This window comes from Rhinoderma darwinii, chromosome 12 (genome assembly GCF_050947455.1).
Source record: "Rhinoderma darwinii isolate aRhiDar2 chromosome 12, aRhiDar2.hap1, whole genome shotgun sequence".
In the NCBI taxonomy this organism is placed as follows: domain Eukaryota; kingdom Metazoa; phylum Chordata; class Amphibia; order Anura; family Rhinodermatidae; genus Rhinoderma; species Rhinoderma darwinii.
The window spans coordinates 2,899,123-2,922,945 of NC_134698.1; the positions used below are offsets into that span (position 1 = coordinate 2,899,123).

General features: G+C 46.1%; 1 protein-coding gene across 1 annotated transcript; it reads left to right on the plus strand.

Annotated features, from left to right (window-relative positions):
* Nucleotides 1-709: 709 nt before the first annotated feature.
* Nucleotides 710-23,430, plus strand: LOC142665006 (Fc receptor-like protein 4). The gene is made up of 10 exons (XM_075844534.1): nucleotides 710-752; nucleotides 1,630-1,650; nucleotides 1,940-1,960; nucleotides 3,409-3,666; nucleotides 5,921-6,187; nucleotides 7,070-7,351; nucleotides 8,955-9,200; nucleotides 9,893-10,153; nucleotides 10,632-10,913; nucleotides 23,147-23,430. The coding sequence occupies exons 1-10, from the start codon at nucleotides 722-724 to the stop codon at nucleotides 23,428-23,430; spliced, it is 1,953 nt and encodes a 650-aa protein (XP_075700649.1). The 5' UTR covers nucleotides 710-721.
* Nucleotides 23,431-23,823: the final 393 nt, after the last annotated feature.

Genomic DNA, 23,823 nt, shown 5'->3' on the forward strand with positions numbered 1-23,823 from the left:
GTGCCATATATATCACTGGTCAGCAGAGTGGCTGCTGTATATAGTGCTGAGCACAGTATATATCACTGGTCAGCAGAGTGGCTGCTATATATAGTGCTGAGCACAGTCTATATCACTCGTCAGCAGAGAGTGGCTCCTGTATATAGTGCTGAGCACAGTATATATCACTGGTCAGCAGAGAGTGGCTGCTGTGTATAGTGCTGAGCACAGTCTATATCACTGGTCAGCAGAGTGGCTGCTGTATATAGTGCTGAGCACGGTATATATCACTGGTCAGCAGAGAGTGGCTCCTGTATATAGTGCTGTACACAGTATATATCACTGGTCAGCAGAGAGTGGCTTCTGTATTTAGTGCCGGGCACCATATATATCACTGGTCAGCAGAGCGTGGCTCCTGTATATAGTGACATGCCATTGTATACACTTGTGGCATTGTATATATCACTGGCTACCTGATAATGGTTTCTGTATATACTACTTAGCACCTTTTCTATGAAGTCATGAATCAGACTCAATTCCTAATACTTTATTGGGACTACAGATCTTTTCCAGGAATGAAGTCAGGACTTTTTGTTAAAATGCTGAAGCAGCTTTTTGGCCAGATATTCAGGAATCATTTCTCTACGCCCCCCTCCCCCAGGAAATGAAAATTTTGTTTTATCATTTACTTTTTCCAGAGCAGAAAAAAACATTCATTCTGCCAAAGATAACCCCAGGCACCATGTCAGCCCTAATATTATGTATCCTAGCCTGTGAGTATAAATATATCTCCTGTATTATTATAATATGTGTTAGTCATTGTATGCGGTAGGTATTGTAGAATTTATAGATTAGTAATTTGTTTAAAGTCTATTTACGTTTTTTTGGACATAGGGTAACTATATATTATATATATATATATATATATATATATATATATATATATATATATATATTATAAAGAAATATATGTATGAATTTTACATAAAACAATTCAGAACATTTGTTGGTCGGAGGATATTGTGTGTATTGTATTTTTATATTTTATTTTTTAATTCTGTATATTCAATTTTATGTACATTTTTTGCTGATTTTATTTTTATTTTTTTTAAAGTAAATTACAAAAATAGATTTTGTAAGCGTAACAATTTGGACCCAGTCTCTAGAACAAATGAAAACAAGGGAAAAAAATAATAATAAAAAGTTACAGAGAAATTGGGCAATAACGATAAGTCATCCTATAATTTTTATCCACGCTTAAAAAATTAAATAAATAATTTATTTTGGACTCTGGACCTATTATCTAGATCATGACAAAATACTAGAACACCCCAACTGCAAATCAACCCCAAACCTGTACATTAAAGGGGTTTTCTGGGAATGTACTATTGATCCCCTTAACTATTGATTTACTGTTATTTTGGCCCCGTCTGTATCTTGGTGTCATTGGTAAATTTAGTAATATGTAAGAGCTTTTTTAGTTGAAAAAGTGCTGTTCTCCGCATATCCCCCTCAATGATGAACTTTATCTATAGCAGAGAGTGTATACCATTAATCAGATCTAGCTATTGACATCATGTAACTACAATATATAATAAATCATAATAGTTGCCTAATTGATAAAACTTTGTCTTCTATATTTTCCTGCAGCAACTTTTCTACCTCTGTTAGGTGAGTATAATCCTATTTTGGGGTTTATTTACTTTTTATGGAATGGGCTTTGTATAGTGATAGTGGCTGATGAGCAAGAAGAGCCCCGAGGGTGTGAGAGCTGTGTGATAAGTGGGCGAAGGGGCTGTTATGTAGTGACCCCTGAATATTTGATTTATTTAACATTTTTGACACATTAATTTCTGGATCAAACACATTTTAGACAAATTTTAAAAACGTGCTACACCCATATCCCTTATGCAATAAGTACAGAGCCTTAACATCGTTTCATCTGTTTTGTTATTTTTAGCTGCAGACACTGAAAATCCAGGTGAGCTGATAAATCTGCACTTTATATGATATTTCATCAATTTTCTGAAATTAATAAACTGATTTATATGAGAGATAAACATTGGAGTCACATTATTATGGCCACTTCCTACTTTCGACATCGGCAGCGCGTAGCCCATGAAGGAAGGGATGTGTCGTGGGCTTGGTGGGTATATAAGGTGTGTGATAGGCTGTCTGATCACATATCACTCGATGTTGGGGCAATTTATCAGAGTTGTAAAAAGGGATGATTATTGGCTTTAGGGCCATGGGTGGCTGTATTTACCGCAGTTTGGGATCTGTCTGCGTGCTGCTGTGGTGAAAGTGTGTCGCGGTTGGACAAATGGCGCCATTGGCAATAACCAACAAGGAAACTGCGGAGCACCACGTGCCATTGATGAGAGAGGTGAACGTTAGCTACGAAGGTGCGCGAGGGCCGAACAACCCGCTACAGTGGAGCAGCTCACCGTGAAAATCAACCAGGGGGCTACCAGACGTGTGTCTAATACAACAGTTCAGCAAACCCGACTGCGTATGGGGTTCCAAAACGGACGGATGGTCACTGCTCCTATGTAACAAAGGTTCATCGGAAAAAAAGGCTTTAATTTGGACGGCAGTATCGGAATTGGACCACCGATGATTGGTAAAGAGTTGTCTTCTCCGTTGAGTCATGTTTTCTGCTTTATGGAACGGATGGACGTTGGCGTGTCAAGCGAGAAACATCAGAGAACAAACACCCTGCAGCCATTGCTGGAAGAACACAAGCTGGTGGCGGCAGCGTTAGGGTCTGGGGAATCCATGTGGAAGGCCCTGAACTGATTTGGGTATGAATCCATCGTTGCAGATCACGTCCCCCTATACATGCGGATTGTCTTCCCTGGGGCAGATGGAATCTTCCAGCAAGACAATGCGACATGTCACACGGCTAGAAATGTCTGACAGTAGTTGGAAGAGCACGACCAAGACTTCCAAATACTTCCCTGGCCCCATAATTTGCCAGACTTTAACCCAATTGATCATCTGTGGGACCACCTTGTTTGCTCCTTAGATCCTCCCCCGCCTCGAGTAAATGTGGGATGTACTGCAGTCAGCATGGCGCCAGATACCGGAGACCACCGACCAGCACCTTATTCAGTCACTCCCGGCTCGTCTACTGCTGTCCGTGCTGCACACGCCAGTTACTCAGGATATTAGCTGGTGGTCATAATAATGGGACTCCAGTGTGTAGTTTGAAAGATAGATATGAGATAGATAGATAGATAGATAGATAGATAGATAGATAGATAGATAGATAGATAGATAGATAGATAGATAGATAGATAGATAGATAGATAGATAGATAGATAGATAGCACTGTCACTTCTATGAACATATGACTAGACTTTTATTACAGTTATAAAGCATGTGAGTGGCCTGATTATAATGCTGGTGTCTTGTGCCCTATCACAGATGTGGACAGGCCGGTGGTGTCCTTTACACCTGACTGGAGAATAATGTTCTACAATGAGACGCTAACTATATCCTGCCTCCATCCATCTAATGTGCAGGAGGAGGAGACATATACTTGGTTCAGGAACAACATTCAGATGGATATAAAAAGTCAGAACTTCACAATCTCCTCCATTCAGTTGTATGACCGGGCGATCTACCAGTGCCAGACCCGATCGAGCGTGAAGAGTGAACCTATTAGACAACACGTTATAACAGGTAAGTCAATCGCATGTACTAGAGTTCTGCTAATCTGTATATAAATCATCAGCCATGTTTGAAGGTGGACAACCACATTGTGGACCAACCTAAAGACCAGATATTTTTTGGACCACAAGAAACACTGGAGTTTATGATGCACCCAAGTTTAAAAAAAAATAAAAAAGGGCATAATTCCAGCTTCCATTTTGGTTTAGGATAGTGGAGGGGTGAATGCCGGCTCTCCCTGGTGGTCTAGGAAAGTGGTGGGTCAATATCCTCCTGGTTTAAGGTAGTAGAGAAATGAATGTCACCATTCCTTTCGGTCTAGGGTAGTGCAGCGGTAGAAACCTGCTTCCCTGATGGTCCAGAGGAGTAAAAGGATTAATCCCTGGTGGTCTAGGGAAGGGGTTAATTCCACTATGCCTAAATGGAGAGCACCAAGGGAGCAACGCCAGCCAAACCCCAATTCCCAAGAATTAAACATTAATGAAATGAATATCTGTATGTTAATGTAAGGTATACTAGAGGGAATAAGAGAAGGAGAGGGGGGCGGGACTTACAAGCCCTGAATGAACATGATAGTATCGGTGGGGATACACACTGGATGAATTATAAACCTAAAAACGGAGTCCGACACACCAAGGATTGGTTTAAAAATAACAAGTTTTATTAGAACAATTAACAAAAAGACAATTAAAAGTTAAAGATGATTGCCACAGTGTAAGAAAGATACCAGACAATGATACATAGATTACATAAATTATTTAAGTTGTAATGCACTAAGTAGCAAAGTGACACTGGAAGGATGAAAAATATCAATTAATTGATTAATTAATTGATAAATGTGTGTGTAGCCGTAATGCATAAAGACCTGCATCCATTTCAATAGGTAGAAACCACAGCCAAGTGGTACATGTTAATTATAGCCAGATGCAGGAGTTCAGGCACAGCCACAAATCACTCACAATGGAAACACCATTAGGTGTATACATAAAAGTATTAGCAAAAGAAAATCAAGAGTAAAAGCTCTAAAATAGAGCAGAGCACCTTACCCATGTCACGATTCACACTGTCTGGCATCAGCCCCGACGCGCGTTTCCCGGGTGGTCTAGGGTAGTGGACAGGTTAAGGTCTGAGTCCCTGGTGGTCTAGGGTAGTGAAGGGGTAAATGCCAGCTTCCCTGGTGGTCTAGGGTAGTGGAGAGGTTAATGCATGCCTCCCTTGTGGTCCAGACTAGTAACTAAATAACATATAAGGATGTCTCCATGAGTGATGTGTAGGGAAAACTCAGCTCTGCTACATCTGTATTATTAAAGTGAAGACATATCGCTAGTGTATGCAATTATTGTATGACCAGTGGAGGTCAGAGCTCTGGGGCCTCTACTGATCCTGAGAATGAATCGATGCACAGCAGGTAGCTGGGGCGCCACTGTTAAGGGTAAAACAGTGAAGGGAATGCAACAGTAAATCAGTCCTGCGGCCCTTTCAGTCTCAGATCAGCAGGGGACCCAGCGGTCGACCCCCCCCCCCAATGATCATAAAGTGATGGCATACCCTTGCAATATTTCATCGCTCTGTAAGGTGAGAGTATTTATTTAAGAATTAAGGTTAAGGTTATCTTAAATGTTATCCTTATGTTTGAAAATGAACGACCTTAATCCATCTGAAGTGAAACATTCCACTATTCCCTTTGGCTCATGTCTTACATCATCATCTGGTCAGATCTACAAACACCACAGTAACAGTCATTTCAAATTTCAATGGTGACCCCCCCTATCACTTCTTTGGCACTCTACCTCTTAAAGCCACCATGGCCCTTTCTCCGTTCATGTTGTAATTCTAGTCACATGACACCCCTTGTTGACCACTTATATAGACTTCCTCTCGTTTCTATCACTCATGTGTGCCAGCTAATGCGAAACTGCTTGTGACCTTGACTAAAGTTTGATGTGACCTTGAACTTATGTCTTCCTGCCCAATTTTAATTCTGTCTTCCAATTTTTTGCTTTGTGTCATCTGCCGGACTTCTAGCTGTCTTTGGAGTAATTTTGAAGGGCACAATTTAGGGATTGTCTTATAGCAAAGGTCATTACTCCTTGGGGTGTAGACCAAAGGTACCATCCACACCAAAGTAGCTGTTTCGAGCATCACTTCATATAATTTAATGTAATCATCTTCAATGACTGGACTTTGAATATAAGTTTTGAAGATAACCAAGGATCAGAGTAGAAGAAATCCATCAAGGGTCTAATTTCATGTCTTCTTCCACCAGATCTCACCATATTGAGAGTGTCTCGCTACGTCTTTGAAGGCGATATCCTGACCCTGAAATGTGACAGTCGGCTTGATATGAATACGACCAATGCTAAAGCCTTGTTTTCCAAAAACTCTGAATTACTAAAACCTAAGAACTATGAAACTTATTTATATATCGGGAAAGTGGACAAAAGTGTGGCTGGGAGATATAAGTGTATGAAAGAAGCCCTCTTTAAAAATGATAAGAAGGAGACTGATGCTGAGGAAGTAATAGAAGTCACAGGTAACGTCCTTTGTAATGTTCATTGTGGTGCTTGGTGGCACAGACTGGAGAACTTTTTTATCAGGTGTAATGGATACCATGATAATTTAACCCTCAGCATTGTATTTAGGTGGGAGCAGGACATGTTAAAGGACAAATGACTCTTAGTGCCCGTAATTTGATTGCATATTCAGGGTTGGTAGAAGTGGTAGAAGCTCATTTGGCACCCAAGGCAAAACTGGCATAGTGTGCCCCTAAGTGTCTGATGGTTTCATCCTCCGATCTTCTTCCAACATTGTGGTACCAGTTTGAGGATGGTCCTTTCCTGTTCCATCATGACTGTGCCCCCATGTTCAAAGCGAGGCCCATAAAGACTTAGGATGTGGAGTTTGGTATGGAGGCACTCGAGTGGCTGCCCAAAGCCCTGACCTCAATCCCATCTAATACCTTTCGGATGAATTGTAATGACGATTGCGAGCCAGATCTTCTCATCCAACCTCAGTGTCTGTCCTCACAAATGCTCTTCAGGATAGTTGGGCACAAATTCTAAAAAGACACCCTCCAAAATCTTGTGCAAAGTCTTTCCAGAAGAATGGAGGCCTTTGTAACCGCAAAAGGGTCCAACTACATGTTAACACCCATGGCTTTGGAATGGGATGTCCTCCTAGCTCCTATAGGTGTAATGATGCCTATATTTTGTTTGAGGTCCTTCTGAATGTTCCTCAGGGGATGACGAGGTATGGCTTTGTGCTATACCATGTCTTATGGACACGGCTCTAAAAATGGTGCAGGAAAATCAATGTGGCCAAGACTTGTAGAGGCCATTGGAGATGATCAGAGTGTGGCTTTCTGCTTATCGTATATCATACTGACATATTTTTCATGCTTGACTATCTCTTCCAGCATTGTTTTCTCCACCAGAAATAAAAATAATCTCCTCTCCAATATCAGTGGGGATGGACATGACCTTGACTTGTCAGACAACTCTTCATCCTTTTAGAGCGGACACGGAATTACAATTTGCTTTCTACAGAAATGGCTGGCACGTCCAAGGTTTCGGTTCCTCTAATAAATACAAAGTTCAGTCCGTTCAAGAGGAGGATTCTGGGGATTATTCTTGTGAAGTAAAAACAACAATGAACAGTGTGATGAAGATGAGTAAACAGCTGCCGATCCTCATACAAAGTAAGGAATCGAAATAAAAAAAACTCATGTGGGGGCAATTAAAAATGGTCAAGGGGCTATAGTCCTTGAGTCAATCCAGAAAAGGTGATACATTTAGTTCATTTTATCTGTGTCAAGCTTTAAATATGATTTGTGAACCCTAAAAAGTTTCTAAAGAATATTAGAGGGAGCTAAAAGTAATAGAAAAATACTTTTTGGATAGACCGTTTGATATAACTTAAGTGTGGCGCATAAACTAATTTTCAGAGAATAAAGCTGTATTGCCAATCCAAAGGTGGTGATTGCAGAAGATGGGGTTACGATCTTACCTTTTACACTATTGAGGGGCACTAGCATTATCCCCGTTGCTCTTTGCCCTAGCTATGAACCTTTGGCCTCTATTATTAGAATAAATTAACGTAGTTATAAAAACAGATCTATGTATTCTATGAGCAGGCGTAGATTTGAACCAAAATTTTCTATCACAGTTTGCAATTAAAATTGGCGTAAACTTCTTAGATAACGTGGGTCTTTATTTTCGAAACTGAGAGCTCAAAATGTGCCAAATTTATTTAGAGACACTTGCAAAGCAGCTAGAACTTCACATGGTCACTTCAGCACATGTAGCTTCTTGTACTTAAAGAGGTTGTCTAGGACTAAAAAACATGGATGCTTTCTTTCAAAAACAGCGCCACACCTGTCTACGGGTTGTGTCTGGTATTGCATCTTGGCTCCATAGAAGTAAAAGGGGCTAAGCAGCAATACCACACACAACCTGTGGGCAGGTGTGGTGCTTTATTAATTCAAAAGCAGCCATGTGTTTCTAATTATGGACAGTCACTATAATTCCCGAATTCTATGTCAACTGATTAATAGCTACGCTTAAGTACCATGGGGTACACCAGACCTAGTCATAGTGGTAGCTTCTGCTTCCTTTCCAATTTCCTCGGAAAGCGGCCCATAAAGAGCTAAAGATGGGTATTGACATGGGTAAAAAAAAAATAATTAGGTAAATAAAATTTAAGTAAAAAAAAATTGTGGGTAAAAAAAATTTGGGTAAAAATTTCAAAAGACACTTTTTTTTGTCATACAGTGAAAATATACCAATCCAAGTCCAATTCTTAATGGACATATAAGCAATATAAAATATTGGTGAAGCTTTCACTATTCTTAGATTCATCAAAAACTGTCCAGGGTTGGAAACATTGGGCTACTATTGAACTTGGAAGGAGGCCTGACTTCACCATTAACCCCACAAAATGTTATGGACCTCATCAAAAGGAATCCGTAGGTTTCAGTTCCCTCGACAGTCTTCCATTGCAACAGTTGACCAGCGAACACGCTGGGATATCAGAATAACCAGATGGAATCGAAGTCAGACATGAGAAAGGGTCCATATGGGCGGCTTATGTTCAGAAGAGGGATTTAAGGTGCAGGTCAGGGGAAGATCAATATCCGAAAAAAAATCCTCCGCTTTAATACATAGCAAATCATTGACAAGCTGTGGCCAAGCAGAGGTGGACTGATCCATTGGCCACTGAGTTAAATGTAACAATTTTTGAAATGAACAAACATTAATATTTTAAGAATTTTTTTTTATTCTTTTTTTTTCCCTCTAACATAGAGTCTGAGAAGCCAGTGTTGTCAGTTTACCCAAACTGGGATAAAGTACTAAAATTTGACCAAATAACCATGACATGCAATGACCAAAGGAGCAAGAAATTCTCCTGGTATAGAAACAATGTCCAGCTCTACTCGACTAAAAATATCTTAGACTTTTCTGGTAATAACGAAGGAGATATTGGGCATTACCAGTGCCAAGGCGAATCTGGTGAAAAAAGTGACCCTATGCATATGGATATTTTCTTTGGTAAGATGAGAAGTTCAGCTCCAAAGACTGCAATGTTGTCAAGATTTTAAAAATTCCACCCCATATGGCCACCATTATAGCTCGTATGTGAGTTGTCACCCAACCTTCCTAGACTCCAGAATAAAAAGGTTGTCTCTTATTCAATGTAGGGTCGTTCCTTTAAGGGAAGTAATTTTTTTGTTACGAGGGCAGTTTACCAACTTAAAAGGGGAGAGTGATGTTTTTCCTCAAGCCATAATCGGCACCCCCTTTTTTTTTAAGTGACTTTCCAGTAAACAACTGTTTACCATATTTTTGTATGTGCCATTTATTTATTTTTACAAATTGGCCATGTTCTCCCTTAGACGTCTCATCTTAGGACTAGTTCTTTTATTATTTTCCCATAATTGTCGTTCTTGTATCCCCCTTATCAGTTTAGTTGTCCCGGCTTGTAATTTTTACGACACCTCGGCATTCTTTTTGTGAACTTGTGTCCAGGACTTAACTGGAAATTCTCGATTTGGCTGAGCTAATGCTATGTAGTAAGATCATGTCCCTGTCTTGTGAGCTCTAGCCTTTTTTTTTATAACATTACATTATTCTACTTGCCTTAGAAGCAGCTGACTGGCATTGACCACTGTTCTCTCTATTATGTTGAAGTAATATAATCTCCGATAAGATTGTCTTACTAGAATTTTACCTCTTTATTCTAGTGTGGCTTATCCTGCAAGTACCTATCTCCATCCACGAAGGGGACAGCGTGACTCTGAAATGTAGAATGTGGCGTTCCGGCTCAGCCATTAATACAACATTTTACAAGGACGACAATATGATAAAGTTTTTGGGTTCTGAATCTGACTTAATACTTGGAACAGTTTCCAAAGATGCTACTGGAAAATATAAATGTACAAGATTCATAAACACGGGCTCTGCATCTAAAATCTATATTGCTGAGGAGTATATTTCCGTAAAAGGTAAATCTAGGATATTTATATATGAAGGGTTCATTATGTTTTTGTTTTTTTGTTTTTAAATCAATTATACAATTTCTTTATGATACATAGAAAAGGCTTATTATAATCAACATATTTTGGCTTACCCTCTTCCCTCCCCCTCAACACATTATTGAGTTGTCCTATCAATTTGCCCAAAATATCGATTAATTTTATTAAGCTTGGTGAAAATCAATATGGCCACTATTGAAGGTGGGACTCCACCCCAGGAGTGGCCACACATTGGGACTTTCTATTGGATCTCGTTTTTCCAGGTTTTTTTTGTTCCATAAAGGACCTGTATCTGGTTCTTCAGCTACTGATTTATGTTTTGCACCTTCTGGTTCAAATTTGACTTTCTTCCACGAGTATTAGGAGAACTTAGTAGACCTACGGTCATTTTGTTTAGTTGTTTAAATTATGTATTAACCATTTTAGATTTTGTATTATTTTGTTCTAGAACTATTTACCTCTCCAGAAATAAGACTAAACTTACATCCGGTGGTGGAAGGAGATGATATGACCTTGACCTGCCACACTGCTATCAGTCCACTTAGACAGTCGACAAACTTGGCATTTGCCTTTTATAAAAACGGAAAGGTTGTGCAAAATTTCAGCGTATCCAATAAATACAAACGTTCATCTGCCCAGCTGGAGGATTCTGGGAATTATACCTGCGAGGTGAAATCATCCTCCAATACTGTGAAGAAAATGAGCAAGATTTTATCTATTATTGTACAAGGTGAGCTAAACATGAGTCTGCTGAAGACATTGGGGTTCCTTAATTTAACCTTATTTGTTGGGTCATCCATACTACGTTGCACATGGAGACCAATAGTATTGACTCTGGGGCAACCAAACAGAAAGATGTTATAGGGCCCAAAGAAAGGAGGGTCAAGGTAAAGTGACCCTCCGGTCCCTGGGCTAGATTAGAAATGTGATGGGGTATATGGAGTAATATTGCACGCTTTGCCCCTCTACCGGGGAGTCTAAGACATATCCTTTGTTCTCAGATTGGCCAGAACTGCTTACGTGAGCAGCTCTGGCCAATCCGAGAACAGTGGGAGTGTCTCAGACTCATAGTCTAAGAAGCACTACAGCCATGTTGGGACAATGCAGAGGTGACCCCAAAGCGGTGGATCCATGGCAGAGGGGCGCAACAGGAGGGCACCAGTTAAATACTACTCCATATACCCTGCCATATTTAAAATGATGTTGCAGAAACGGAGGGTTGCTTTAACCCGTTAATGACCGCCCCATAGTGTGTTTACGGCGGCCACTAACGGGCTTTATTCCGATTCAGTAGCCTTTTTACAGCGCTGCATCGGAATACATAAACAGAGCAGGGAGCCGTTAAATCTCCCTGCTCTCAGCTACCAGAGGCAGCTGAGGGCTGGGGGCATCCCTGCTCTAACAGATGACATCGATATTAGTATCGATCTCACACGTTTAACACCTCAGATGTGGCGCACAATAGCGAGCGCCGTATCTGAGTGGTTTTGGAGAGAGGGAGGGAGCGCCCTCTCTCTCCCACCGACACCCGGCAATAAGATCGCCGGGTGCCAGTGTCTTCTATGGCAGCCGGGGGCCTAATAAAGGCCCCCAGGTCTGCCTGTAGTGTATGTCTGTCTGCTAGGTCATGCCAGAGGCATGGCCTAGCAGATGCCTGTCCGTTTTACACGGACTGGCATAATACACTGCTTTATTATTAAAAAACAAAATAAAGTAATAAAGTTACACATATTTGGTATCGCCAAGTCCGTAACGACCCCAACTATAAACTTATTACATACTTTAACCCGCACGGCGAACGTCTTAAAAAATATGATAAAAAACAATACAAAAATTGCTTTTTTCTTTGAATCCTGCCTTAAAAAAAATGTGATAAAAAGTGATCAAAAAGTCGCATTTACCCCAAAATGGTACCAATAAAAACTACAAGTCGTCCCGCAAAACAAAAGCCCTCATACCGCTGCATCGACGGAAAAATAAAAAAAGTTATGGCTCTTCAAATATGGAGACACAAAACCAAATAATTTTGAAAAAAAAAGTGTTCACTGTGTAAAAGTAGTAAAACATACAAAATCTATATACATTTGGTATCGTTGCAATCGCAACAACCCGCTGAATAAAGTTATTGTGTTATTTATACCACACGGTAAATGGCGTAAATTTGGGACGCAAAAAAGTGTGGCGAAATTGCAGGTTTTTTTCTATTCCCCCCCAAAAAAAAGTTTATAAAAGTTAACCAATAAATTCTATGTACCCCATAATGGTGCTACTAAAAATTAAAACTTGTCCCGCAAAAAACAAGACCTTATACAGCTATGTCGACGCAAAAATAAAAAGTTATAGCTCTTCGAATGAGACGATGGAAAAACGTAAAAAATATCTTGGTCATTAAGGTCTAAAATAGGCTAAAGGTTGGGCTTATCCCCGCTTTGAATGGGTGGTTTTAACCTGTGCAGGACTCACCATCTTCACAGATATTTAAACGGCTGAAAAATGGCTGAAAAATCGGAAGCAGAACGCCTCCAAACATCTGCCCATTGATTTCAATGGGAAAAACGGCGTTCTGTTCCGACGGGGCGTAATGAAAAATGGCCGTGTAAAAAAATAACGGCCGCAAAAAAGAAGTGCATGTCACTTCTTCAGCCATTTTTGGAGCCATTTTCTATTGACTCTATAGAAAAACAGCTCCAAAAACGGAGGTAAGAAAATGTGAGTTTGCTTAAAAACATCTCAAAATCAGGAGCTGTTTTCCCTGTGTACTGTGTACTGTGGGGAGGAGGGGGGGCATTGTACTGTGTACTGTGGGGAGGAGGGGGGCATTATACTGTGTATGGGAGGGAGGGGGCATTATACTGTGTATGGGAGGGAGGGGGCATTATACTGTGTATGTTAGGGAGGGGTGGGCATTATACTGTGTATGGGAGGGAGGGGTGGGCATTATACTGTGTATGGGAGGGAGGGGTGGGCATTATACTGTGTATGGGAGGGAGGGGCGGGCATTATACTGTGTATGGGAGGGAGGGGTGGGCATTATACTGTGTATGGGAGGGAGGGGTGGGCATTATACTGTGTATGGGAGGGAGGGGGGCATTATACTGTGTATGGGAGGGAGGGGGCAGTATAGCTACGCCACTAATCACTCACATCTCATTGTGTATTGGAGGGAGGGGGGCATTATACTGTGTATGGGAGGGAGGGGTGGGCATTATACTGTGTATGGGAGGGAGGGGTGGGCATTATACTGTGTATGGGAGGGAGGGGGCATTATACTGTGTATGGGAGGGAGAGGTGGGCATTATACTGTGTATGGGAGGGAGGGGTGGGCATTATACTGTGTATGGGAGGGAGGGGTGGGCATTATACTGTGTATGGGAGGGAGGGGGCATTATACTGTGTATGGGAGGGAGGGGTGGGCATTATACTGTGTATGGGAGGGAGGGGTGGGCATTATACTGTGTATGGGAGGGAGGGGTGGGCATTATACTGTGTATGGGAGGGAGGGGTGGGCATTATACTGTGTATGGGAGGGAGAGGGGGCATTATACTGTGTATGGGAGGGAGGGGTGGGCATTATACTGTGTATGGGAGGGAGGGGGGCATTATACTGTGTATGGGAGGGAGGGGGCATTATACTGTGTATGGGAGGGAGGGGGGCATTATACTGTGTATGGGAGGGAGGGGGGCATTATACTGTGTATGGGAGGGAGGGGGCATTATACTGTGTATGGGAGGGAGGGGTGGGCATTATACTGTGTATGGGAGGGAGGGGTGGGCATTATACTGTGTATGGGAGGGAGGGGCGGGCATTATACTGTGTATGGGAGGGAGGGGTGGGCATTATACTGTGTATGGGAGGGAGGGGTGGGCATTATACTGTGTATGGGAGGGAGGGGGGCATTATACTGTGTATGGGAGGGAGGGGGCAGTATAGCTACGCCACTAATCACTCACATCTCATTGTGTATTGGAGGGAGGGGGGCATTATACTGTGTATGGGAGGGAGGGGTGGGCATTATACTGTGTATGGGAGGGAGGGGTGGGCATTATACTGTGTATGGGAGGGAGGGGGCATTATACTGTGTATGGGAGGGAGAGGTGGGCATTATACTGTGTATGGGAGGGAGGGGTGGGCATTATACTGTGTATGGGAGGGAGGGGTGGGCATTATACTGTGTATGGGAGGGAGGGGGCATTATACTGTGTATGGGAGGGAGGGGTGGGCATTATACTGTGTATGGGAGGGAGGGGTGGGCATTATACTGTGTATGGGAGGGAGGGGTGGGCATTATACTGTGTATGGGAGGGAGGGGTGGGCATTATACTGTGTATGGGAGGGAGGGGGGGCATTATACTGTGTATGGGAGGGAGGGGGCATTATACTGTGTATGGGAGGGAGGGGGGCATTATACTGTGTATGGGAGGGAGGGGGGCATTATACTGTGTATGGGAGGGAGGGGGCATTATACTGTGTATGGGAGGGAGGGGTGGGCATTATACTGTGTATGGGAGGGAGGGGTGGGCATTATACTGTGTATGGGAGGGAGGGGTGGGCATTATACTGTGTATGGGAGGGAGGGGTGGGCATTATACTGTGTATGGGAGGGAGAGGGGGCATTATACTGTGTATGGGAGGGAGGGGGGGCATTATACTGTGTATGGGAGGGAGGGGGGCATTATACTGTGTATGGGAGGGAGGGGTGGGCATTATACTGTGTATGGGAGGGAGGGGTGGGCATTATACTGTGTATGGGAGGGAGGGGTGGGCATTATACTGTGTATGGGAGGGAGGGGTGGGCATTATACTGTGTATGGGAGGGAGAGGGGGCATTATACTGTGTATGGGAGGGAGGGGGGCATTATACTGTGTATGGGAGGGAGGGGGGCATTATACTGTGTATGGGAGGGAGGGGTGGGCATTATACTGTGTATGGGAGGGAGGGGTGGGCATTATACTGTGTATGGGAGGGAGGGGGGCATTATACTGTGTATGGGAGGGAGGGGGGCATTATACTGTGTATGGGAGGGAGGGGGGCATTATACTGTGTATGGGAGGGAGGGGGGCATTATACTGTGTATGGGAGGGAGGGGGGCATTATACTGTGTATGGGAGGGAGGGGGGCATTATACTGTGTATGGGAGGGAGGGGGGCATTATACTGTGTATGGGAGGGAGGGGGGCATTATACTGTGTATGGGAGGGAGGGGGGCATTATACTGTGTATGGGAGGGAGGGGTGGGCATTATACTGTGTATGGGAGGGAGGGGTGGGCATTATACTGTGTATGGGAGGGAGGGGTGGGCATTATACTGTGTATGGGAGGGAGGGGTGGGCATTATACTGTGTATGGGAGGGAGGGGGCATTATACTGTGTATGGGAGGGAGGGGGGCATTATACTGTGTATGGGAGGGAGGGGGGCATTATACTGTGTATGGGAGGGAGGGGGCATTATACTGTGTATGGGAGGGAGGGGAGCATTATACTGTGTATGGGAGGGAGGGGGGCATTATACTGTGTATGGGAGGGAGGGGGGCATTATACTGTGTATGGGAGGGAGGGGGCATTATACTGTGTATGGGAGGGAGGGGGCATTATACTGTGTATGGGAGGGAGGGGGGCATTATACTGTGTATGGGAGGGAGGGGGCATTATACTGTGTATGGGAGGGAGGGGGGGGGCATTATACTGTGTATGGGAGGGAGGGGGGCATTATACTGTGTATGGGAGGGAGGGGGGCATTATACTGTGTATGGGAGGGAGGGGGCATTATACTGTGTATGGGAGGGAGGGGGGCATTATACTGTGTATGGGAGGGAGGGGAGCATTATACTGTGTATGGGAGGGAGGGGGGCATTATACTGTGTATGGGAGGGAGGGGGGCATTATACTGTGTATGGGAGGGAGGGGGCATTATACTGTGTATGGGAGGGAGGGGGCATTATACTGTGTATGGGAGGGAGGGGGCATTATACTGTGTATGGGAGGGAGGGGGGCATTATACTGTGTATGGGAGGGAGGGGGGCATTATACTGTGTATGGGAGGGAGGGGGGCATTATACTGTGTATGGGAGGGAGGGGGGCATTATACTGTGTATGGGAGGGAGGGGGGGGCATTATACTGTGTATGGGAGGGAGGGGGGGCATTATACTGTGTATGGGAGGGAGGGGGGCATTGTACTGTGTATGGGAGGGAGGGGGCATTATACTGTGTATGGGAGGGAGGGGGGCATTATACTGTGTATGGGAGGGAGGGGGGGCATTATACTGTGTATGGGAGGGAGGGCGGCATTATACTGTGTATGGGAGGGAGGGGGGCATTATACTGTGTATGGGAGGGAGGGGGCATTATACTGTGTATGGGAGGGAGGGGGGCATTATACTGTGTATGGGAGGGAGAGGGGCATTATACTGTGTATGGGAGGGAGGGGGCATTATACGGTGTATGGGAAGGAGGGGGGGCATTGTACTGTGTATGGGAGGGAGGGGGGCATTGTACTGTGTATGGGAGGGAGGGGGGCATTATACTGTTATACTGTGTATGGGAGGGAGGGGGCATTATACTGTGTATGGGAGGGAGGGGGGCATTATACTGTGTATGGGAGGGAGGGGGCATTATACTGTGTATGGGAGGGAGGGGGGCATTATACTGTGTATGGGAGGGAGGGGGCATTATACGGTGTATGGGAAGGAGGGGGGGCATTGTACTGTGTATGGGAGGGAGGGGGGCATTGTACTGTGTATGGGAGGGAGGGGGGCATTATACTGTTATACTGTGTATGGGAGGGAGGGGGCATTATACTGTGTATGGGAGGGAGGGGGGCATTATACTGTGTATGGGAGGGAGGGGGCATTATACTGTGTATGGGAAGGAGGGGTGGGCATTATACTGTGTATGGGAGGGAGGGGGCATTATACTGTGTATGGGAGGGAGGGGGCATGATACTGTGTATGGGAGGGAGGGGGGCATTATACTGTGTATGGGAGGGAGGGGGGCATTATACTGTGTATGGGAAGGAGGGGTGGGCATTATACTGTGTATGGGAGGGAGGAGGCCATTATACTGTGTATGGGAGGGAGGGGTGGGCATTATACTGTGTATGGGAGGGAGGGGTGGGCATTATACTGTGTATGGGAGGGAGGGGTGGGCATTATACTGTGTATGGGAGGGAGGGGGGCATTATACTGTGTATGGGAGGGAGGGGGCATTATACTGTGTATGGGAGGGAGGGGGGCATTATACTGTGTATGGGAGGGAGGGGGGCATTATACTGTGTATGGGAGGGAGGGGGGCATTATACTGTGTATGGGAGTGAGGGGGGCATTATACTGTGTATGGGAGGGAGGGGGGCATTATACTGTGTATGGGAGGGAGGGGGCATTATACTGTGTATGGGAGGGAGGGGGGCATTATACTGTGTATGGGAGGGAGGGGTGGGCATTATACTGTGTATGGGAGGGAGGGGTGGGCATTATACTGTGTATGGGAGGGAGGGGTGGGCATTATACTGTGTATGGGAGGGAGGGGGCATTATACTGTGTATGGGAGGGAGGGGGCATTATACTGTGTATGGGAGGGAGGGGTGGGCATTATACTGTGTATGGGAGGGAGGGGAGCATTATACTGTGTATGGGAGGGAGGGGGGCATTATACTGTGTATGGGAGGGAGGGGGGCATTATACTGTGTATGGGAGGGAGGGGGCATTATACTGTGTATGGGAGGGAGGGGGCATTATACTGTGTATGGGAGGGAGGGGGGCATTATACTGTGTATGGGAGGGAGGGGTGGGCATTATACTGTGTATGGGAGGGAGGGGGGGGCATTATACTGTGTATGGGAGGGAGGGGGGGCATTATACTGTGTATGGGAGGGAGGGGGGCATTATACTGTGTATGGGAGGGAGGGGGGCATTATACTGTGTATGGGAGGGAGGGGGCATTATACTGTGTATGGGAGGGAGGGGGGCATTGTACTGTGTATGGGAGGGAGGGGGCATTATACTGTGTATGGGAGGGAGGGGGGCATTATACTGTGTATGGGAGGGAGGGGGGGCATTATACTGTGTATGGGAGGGAGGGGGGCATTATACTGTGTATGGGAGGGAGGGGGGCATTATACTGTGTATGGGAGGGAGGGGGCATTATACTGTGTATGGGAGGGAGGGGGGCATTATACTGTGTATGGGAGGGAGAGGGGCATTATACTGTGTATGGGAGGGAGGGGGCATTATACGGTGTATGGGAAGGAGGGGGGGCATTGTACTGTGTATGGGAGGGAGGGGGGCATTGTACTGTGTATGGGAGGGAGGGGGGCATTATACTGTTATACTGTGTATGGGAGGGAGGGGGCATTATACTGTGTATGGGAGGGAGGGGGGCATTATACTGTGTATGGGAGGGAGGGGGGCATGATACTGTGTATGGGAGGGAAGGGGTGGGCATTATACTGTGTATGGGAAGGAGGGGTGGGCATTATACTGTGTATGGGAGGGAGGGGGCATTATACTGTGTATGGGAGGGAGGGGGGCATGATACTGTGTATGGGAGGGAGGGGTGGGCATTATACTGTGTATGGGAAGGAGGAGGCCATTATACTGTGTATGGGAGGGAGGGGTGGGCATTATACTGTGTATGTTAGGGAGGGGTGGGCATTATACTGTGTATGGGAGGGAGGGGTGGGCATTATACTGTGTATGGGAGGGAGGGGTGGGCATTATACTGTGTATGGGAGGGAGGGGTGGGCATTATACTGTGTATGGGAGGGAGGGGTGGGCATTATACTGTGTATGGGAGGGAGGGGTGGGCATTATACTGTGTATGGGAGGGAGGGGTGGGCATTATACTGTGTATGGGAGGGAGGGGGGGCATTATACTGTGTATGGGAGGGAGGGGGGCATTATACTGTGTATGGGAGGGAGGGGGGCATTATACTGTGTATGGGAGGGAGGGGGGCATTATACTGTGTATGGGAGGGAGAGGGGCATTATACTGTGTATGGGAGGGAGGGGGCATTATACGGTGTATGGGAAGGAGGGGGGGCATTGTACTGTGTATGGGAGGGAGGGGGGCATTGTACTGTGTATGGGAGGGAGGGGGGCATTATACTGTTATACTGTGTATGGGAGGGAGGGGGCATTATACTGTGTATGTGAGGGAGGGGGGCATGATACTGTGTATGGGAGGGAAGGGGGCATGATACTGTGTATGGGAGGGAGGGGTGGGCATTATACTGTGTATGGGAGGGAGGGGTGGGCATTATACTGTGTATGGGAGGGAGGGGTGGGCATTATACTGTGTATGGGAGGGAGGGGCGGGCATTATACTGTGTATGGGAGGGAGGGGTGGGCATTATACTGTGTATGGGAGGGAGGGGGGCATTATACTGTGTATGGGAGGGAGGGGCGGGCATTATACTGTGTATGGGAGGGAGGGGGCAGTATAGCTACGCCACTAATCACTCACATCTCATTGTGTATTGGAGGGAGGGGGGCATTATACTGTGTATGGGAGGGAGGGGTGGGCATTATACTGTGTATGGGAGGGAGGGGGCATTATACTGTGTATGGGAGGGAGAGGTGGGCATTATACTGTGTATGGGAGGGAGGGGTGGGCATTATACTGTGTATGGGAGGGAGGGGTGGGCATTATACTGTGTATGGGAGGGAGGGGGCATTATACTGTGTATGGGAGGGAGGGGTGGGCATTATACTGTGTATGGGAGGGAGGGGTGGGCATTATACTGTGTATGGGAGGGAGGGGTGGGCATTATACTGTGTATGGGAGGGAGGGGTGGGCATTATACTGTGTATGGGAGGGAGGGGTGGGCATTATACTGTGTATGGGAGGGAGGGGTGGGCATTATACTGTGTATGGGAGGGAGAGGGGGCATTATACTGTGTATGGGAGGGAGGGGGGGCATTATACTGTGTATGGGAGGGAGGGGGGCATTATACTGTGTATGGGAGGGAGGGGTGGGCATTATACTGTGTATGGGAGGGAGGGGTGGGCATTATACTGTGTATGGGAGGGAGGGGTGGGCATTATACTGTGTATGGGAGGGAGGGGTGGGCATTATACTGTGTATGGGAGGGAGGGGTGGGCATTATACTGTGTATGGGAGGGAGGGGTGGGCATTATACTGTGTATGGGAGGGAGAGGGGGCATTATACTGTGTATGGGAGGGAGGGGGGCATTATACTGTGTATGGGAGGGAGGGGGGCATTATACTGTGTATGGGAGGGAGGGGGGCATTATACTGTGTATGGGAGGGAGGGGGGCATTATACTGTGTATGGGAGGGAGGGGGGCATTATACTGTGTATGGGAGGGAGGGGGGCATTATACTGTGTATGGGAGGGAGGGGTGGGCATTATACTGTGTATGGGAGGGAGGGGTGGGCATTATACTGTGTATGGGAGGGAGGGGGCATTATACTGTGTATGGGAGGGAGGGGGCATTATACTGTGTATGGGAGGGAGGGGAGCATTATACTGTGTATGGGAGGGAGGGGGGCATTATACTGTGTATGGGAGGGAGGGGGGCATTATACTGTGTATGGGAGGGAGGGGGCATTATACTGTGTATGGGAGGGAGGGGGCATTATACTGTGTATGGGAGGGAGGGGGGCATTATACTGTGTATGGGAGGGAGGGGGGCATTATACTGTGTATGGGAGGGAGGGGGGGGCATTATACTGTGTATGGGAGGGAGGGGGGGCATTATACTGTGTATGGGAGGGAGGTGGGCATTATACTGTGTATGGGAGGGAGGGGGCATTATACTGTGTATGGGAGGGAGGGGGGCATTATACTGTGTATGGGAGGGAGGGGGCATTATACTGTGTATGGGAGGGAGGGGGGCATTGTACTGTGTATGGGAGGGAGGGGGCATTATACTGTGTATGGGAGGGAGGGGGGCATTATACTGTGTATGGGAGGGAGGGGGGCATTATACTGTGTATGGGAGGGAGGGGGGCATTATACTGTGTATGGGAGGGAGGGGGGCATTATACTGTGTATGGGAGGGAGGGGGCATTATACTGTGTATGGGAGGGAGGGGGGCATTATACTGTGTATGGGAGGGAGAGGGGCATTATACTGTGTATGGGAGGGAGGGGGCATTATACGGTGTATGGGAAGGAGGGGGGCATTGTACTGTGTATGGGAGGGAGGGGGGCATTGTACTGTGTATGGGAGGGAGGGGGGCATTATACTGTTATACTGTGTATGGGAGGGAGGGGGCATTATACTGTGTATGGGAGGGAGGGGGGCATTATACTGTGTATGGGAGGGAAGGGGTGGGCATTATACTGTGTATGGGAAGGAGGGGTGGGCATTATACTGTGTATGGGAGGGAGGGGGCATTATACTGTGTATGGGAGGGAGGGGGGCATGATACTGTGTATGGGAGGGAGGGGTGGGCATTATACTGTGTATAGGAAGGAGGGGTGGGCATTATACTGTGTATGGGAGGGAGGAGGCCATTATACTGTGTATGGGAGGGAGGGGTGGGCATTATACTGTGTATGGGAGGGAGGGGTGGGCATTATACTGTGTATGGGAGGGAGGGGTGGGCATTATACTGTGTATGGGAGGGAGGGGTGGGCATTATACTGTGTATGGGAGGTTGGGGTGGGCATTATACTGTGTATGGGAGGGAGGGGTGGGCATTATACTGTGTATGGGAGGGAGGGGTGGGCATTATACTGTGTATGGGAGGGAGGGGGGGCATTATACTGTGTATGGGAGGGAGGGGGGCATTATACTGTGTATGGGAGGGAGGGGGGCATTATACTGTGTATGGGAGGGAGGGGGGCATTATACTGTGTATGGGAGGGAGAGGGGCATTATACTGTGTATGGGAGGGAGGGGGCATTATACGGTGTATGGGAAGGAGGGGGGGCATTGTACTGTGTATGGGAGGGAGGGGGGCATTGTACTGTGTATGGGAGGGAGGGGGGCATTATACTGTTATACTGTGTATGGGAGGGAGGGGGCATTATACTGTGTATGGGAGGGAAGGGGGCATGATACTGTGTATGGGAGGGAGGGGTGGGCATTATACTGTGTATGGGAAGGAGGGGAGGGCATTATACTGTGTATGGGAGGGAGGGGGCATTATACTGTGTATGGGAGGGAGGGGTGGGCATTATACTGTGTATGTTAGGGAGGGGTGGGCATTATACTGTGTATGGGAGGGAGGGGTGGGCATTATACTGTGTATGGGAGGGAGGGGTGGGCATTATACTGTGTATGGGAGGGAGGGGTGGGCATTATACTGTGTATGGGAGGGAGGGGTGGGCATTATACTGTGTATGTTAGGGAGGGGTGGGCATTATACTGTGTATGTTAGGGAGGGGTGGGCATTATACTGTGTATGGGAGGGAGGGGTGGGCATTATACTGTGTATAGGAGGGAGGGGTGGGCATTATACTGTGTATGGGAGGGAGGGGGCAGTATAGCTACGCCACTAATCACTCACATCTCATTCCTCAGTCTTCTGGCTATGGGCGGCGCTAACTGGTGGTTGGGCTGTGGGTGGAGCTCTATGTGAGCTTTGGACACCACATCCTTCTCGGTTATATAATAGATATATATGTATGCACCCACTACACTTTCCTTGTGGGTTTCCTCCAAGTGTCCTGATGTTCTTCCACACTCGAAAACTGAAATAAGTCCTAGTGCTATTGTAACCGAGGCCGGCGATGTGGTCCCCCCTGGGATAAGTGCAGTCACCATAGCATTAAGACACCAAAGAAATGGCCTGCAGGCCCAACCGGAATAGACATGATTATGGTGGACTCTCGAGATGTAGTTGTAGGATTGTTTGGGCATCAATAATCTCATGTCTTCGACCAGCCAAGGTATCGGCCACATTATTTTGAAACGGTCCACGAAGAGCAACAATACTGAACAGTCTTAGTATCTCATTCTCAACGGTTCCTGTTTTCGTGATTTTCTTGTTTTTAGGTATGGCAGTCGTGTCTTTTACACCTAATTTTGGAAAGATATTGACAATGGAAACAATGACACTGACATGTAATGTGGATTCGAAAATCGAAGAAAAACAGGCGTATTATTGGTACAAGGACAGTAACCAAATGAATGTAACCCAACAGAGCTTTACCATCCAGGCTGCCATGGTCAATGACAGTGGTTATTACCAGTGCCGTTCCACTAATACTCATATGAGTGAACCCGTCCGTCTGGATGTCTCTAATAGTAAGTCATGTACAGGCAACAAGAGAGTTTGATCAGCACATTCCAGCAAAATGAAAAAAAAAACATGTATATATGTGCAAGAACGCCCGTGACTGCAAAACAATACAGTCCCCAAGAAAATGGCGACAGCACACTGCAAACACCAATGCCTCCTAAACACTATATATAAATAAACATGCATTGCTGCTGAATCTACTTACAATAGTCAGATTCTTAGCACACATTTTTATCAAATTGTGTGAGCCCACCTGCCACGATAAGGCGACCTCACATATAGGGTGGGTCCCTACACTGAACATACACCCAGTTCTGGAACTAAGCCTACATATACTTGGGGATGGTAGGGACCAGCATTAGACTAATTAAAATCACCCAGGGTAGATAGGGAGGAGTGCAAGATCAAAAATGGAGGCAGTCACTAACCC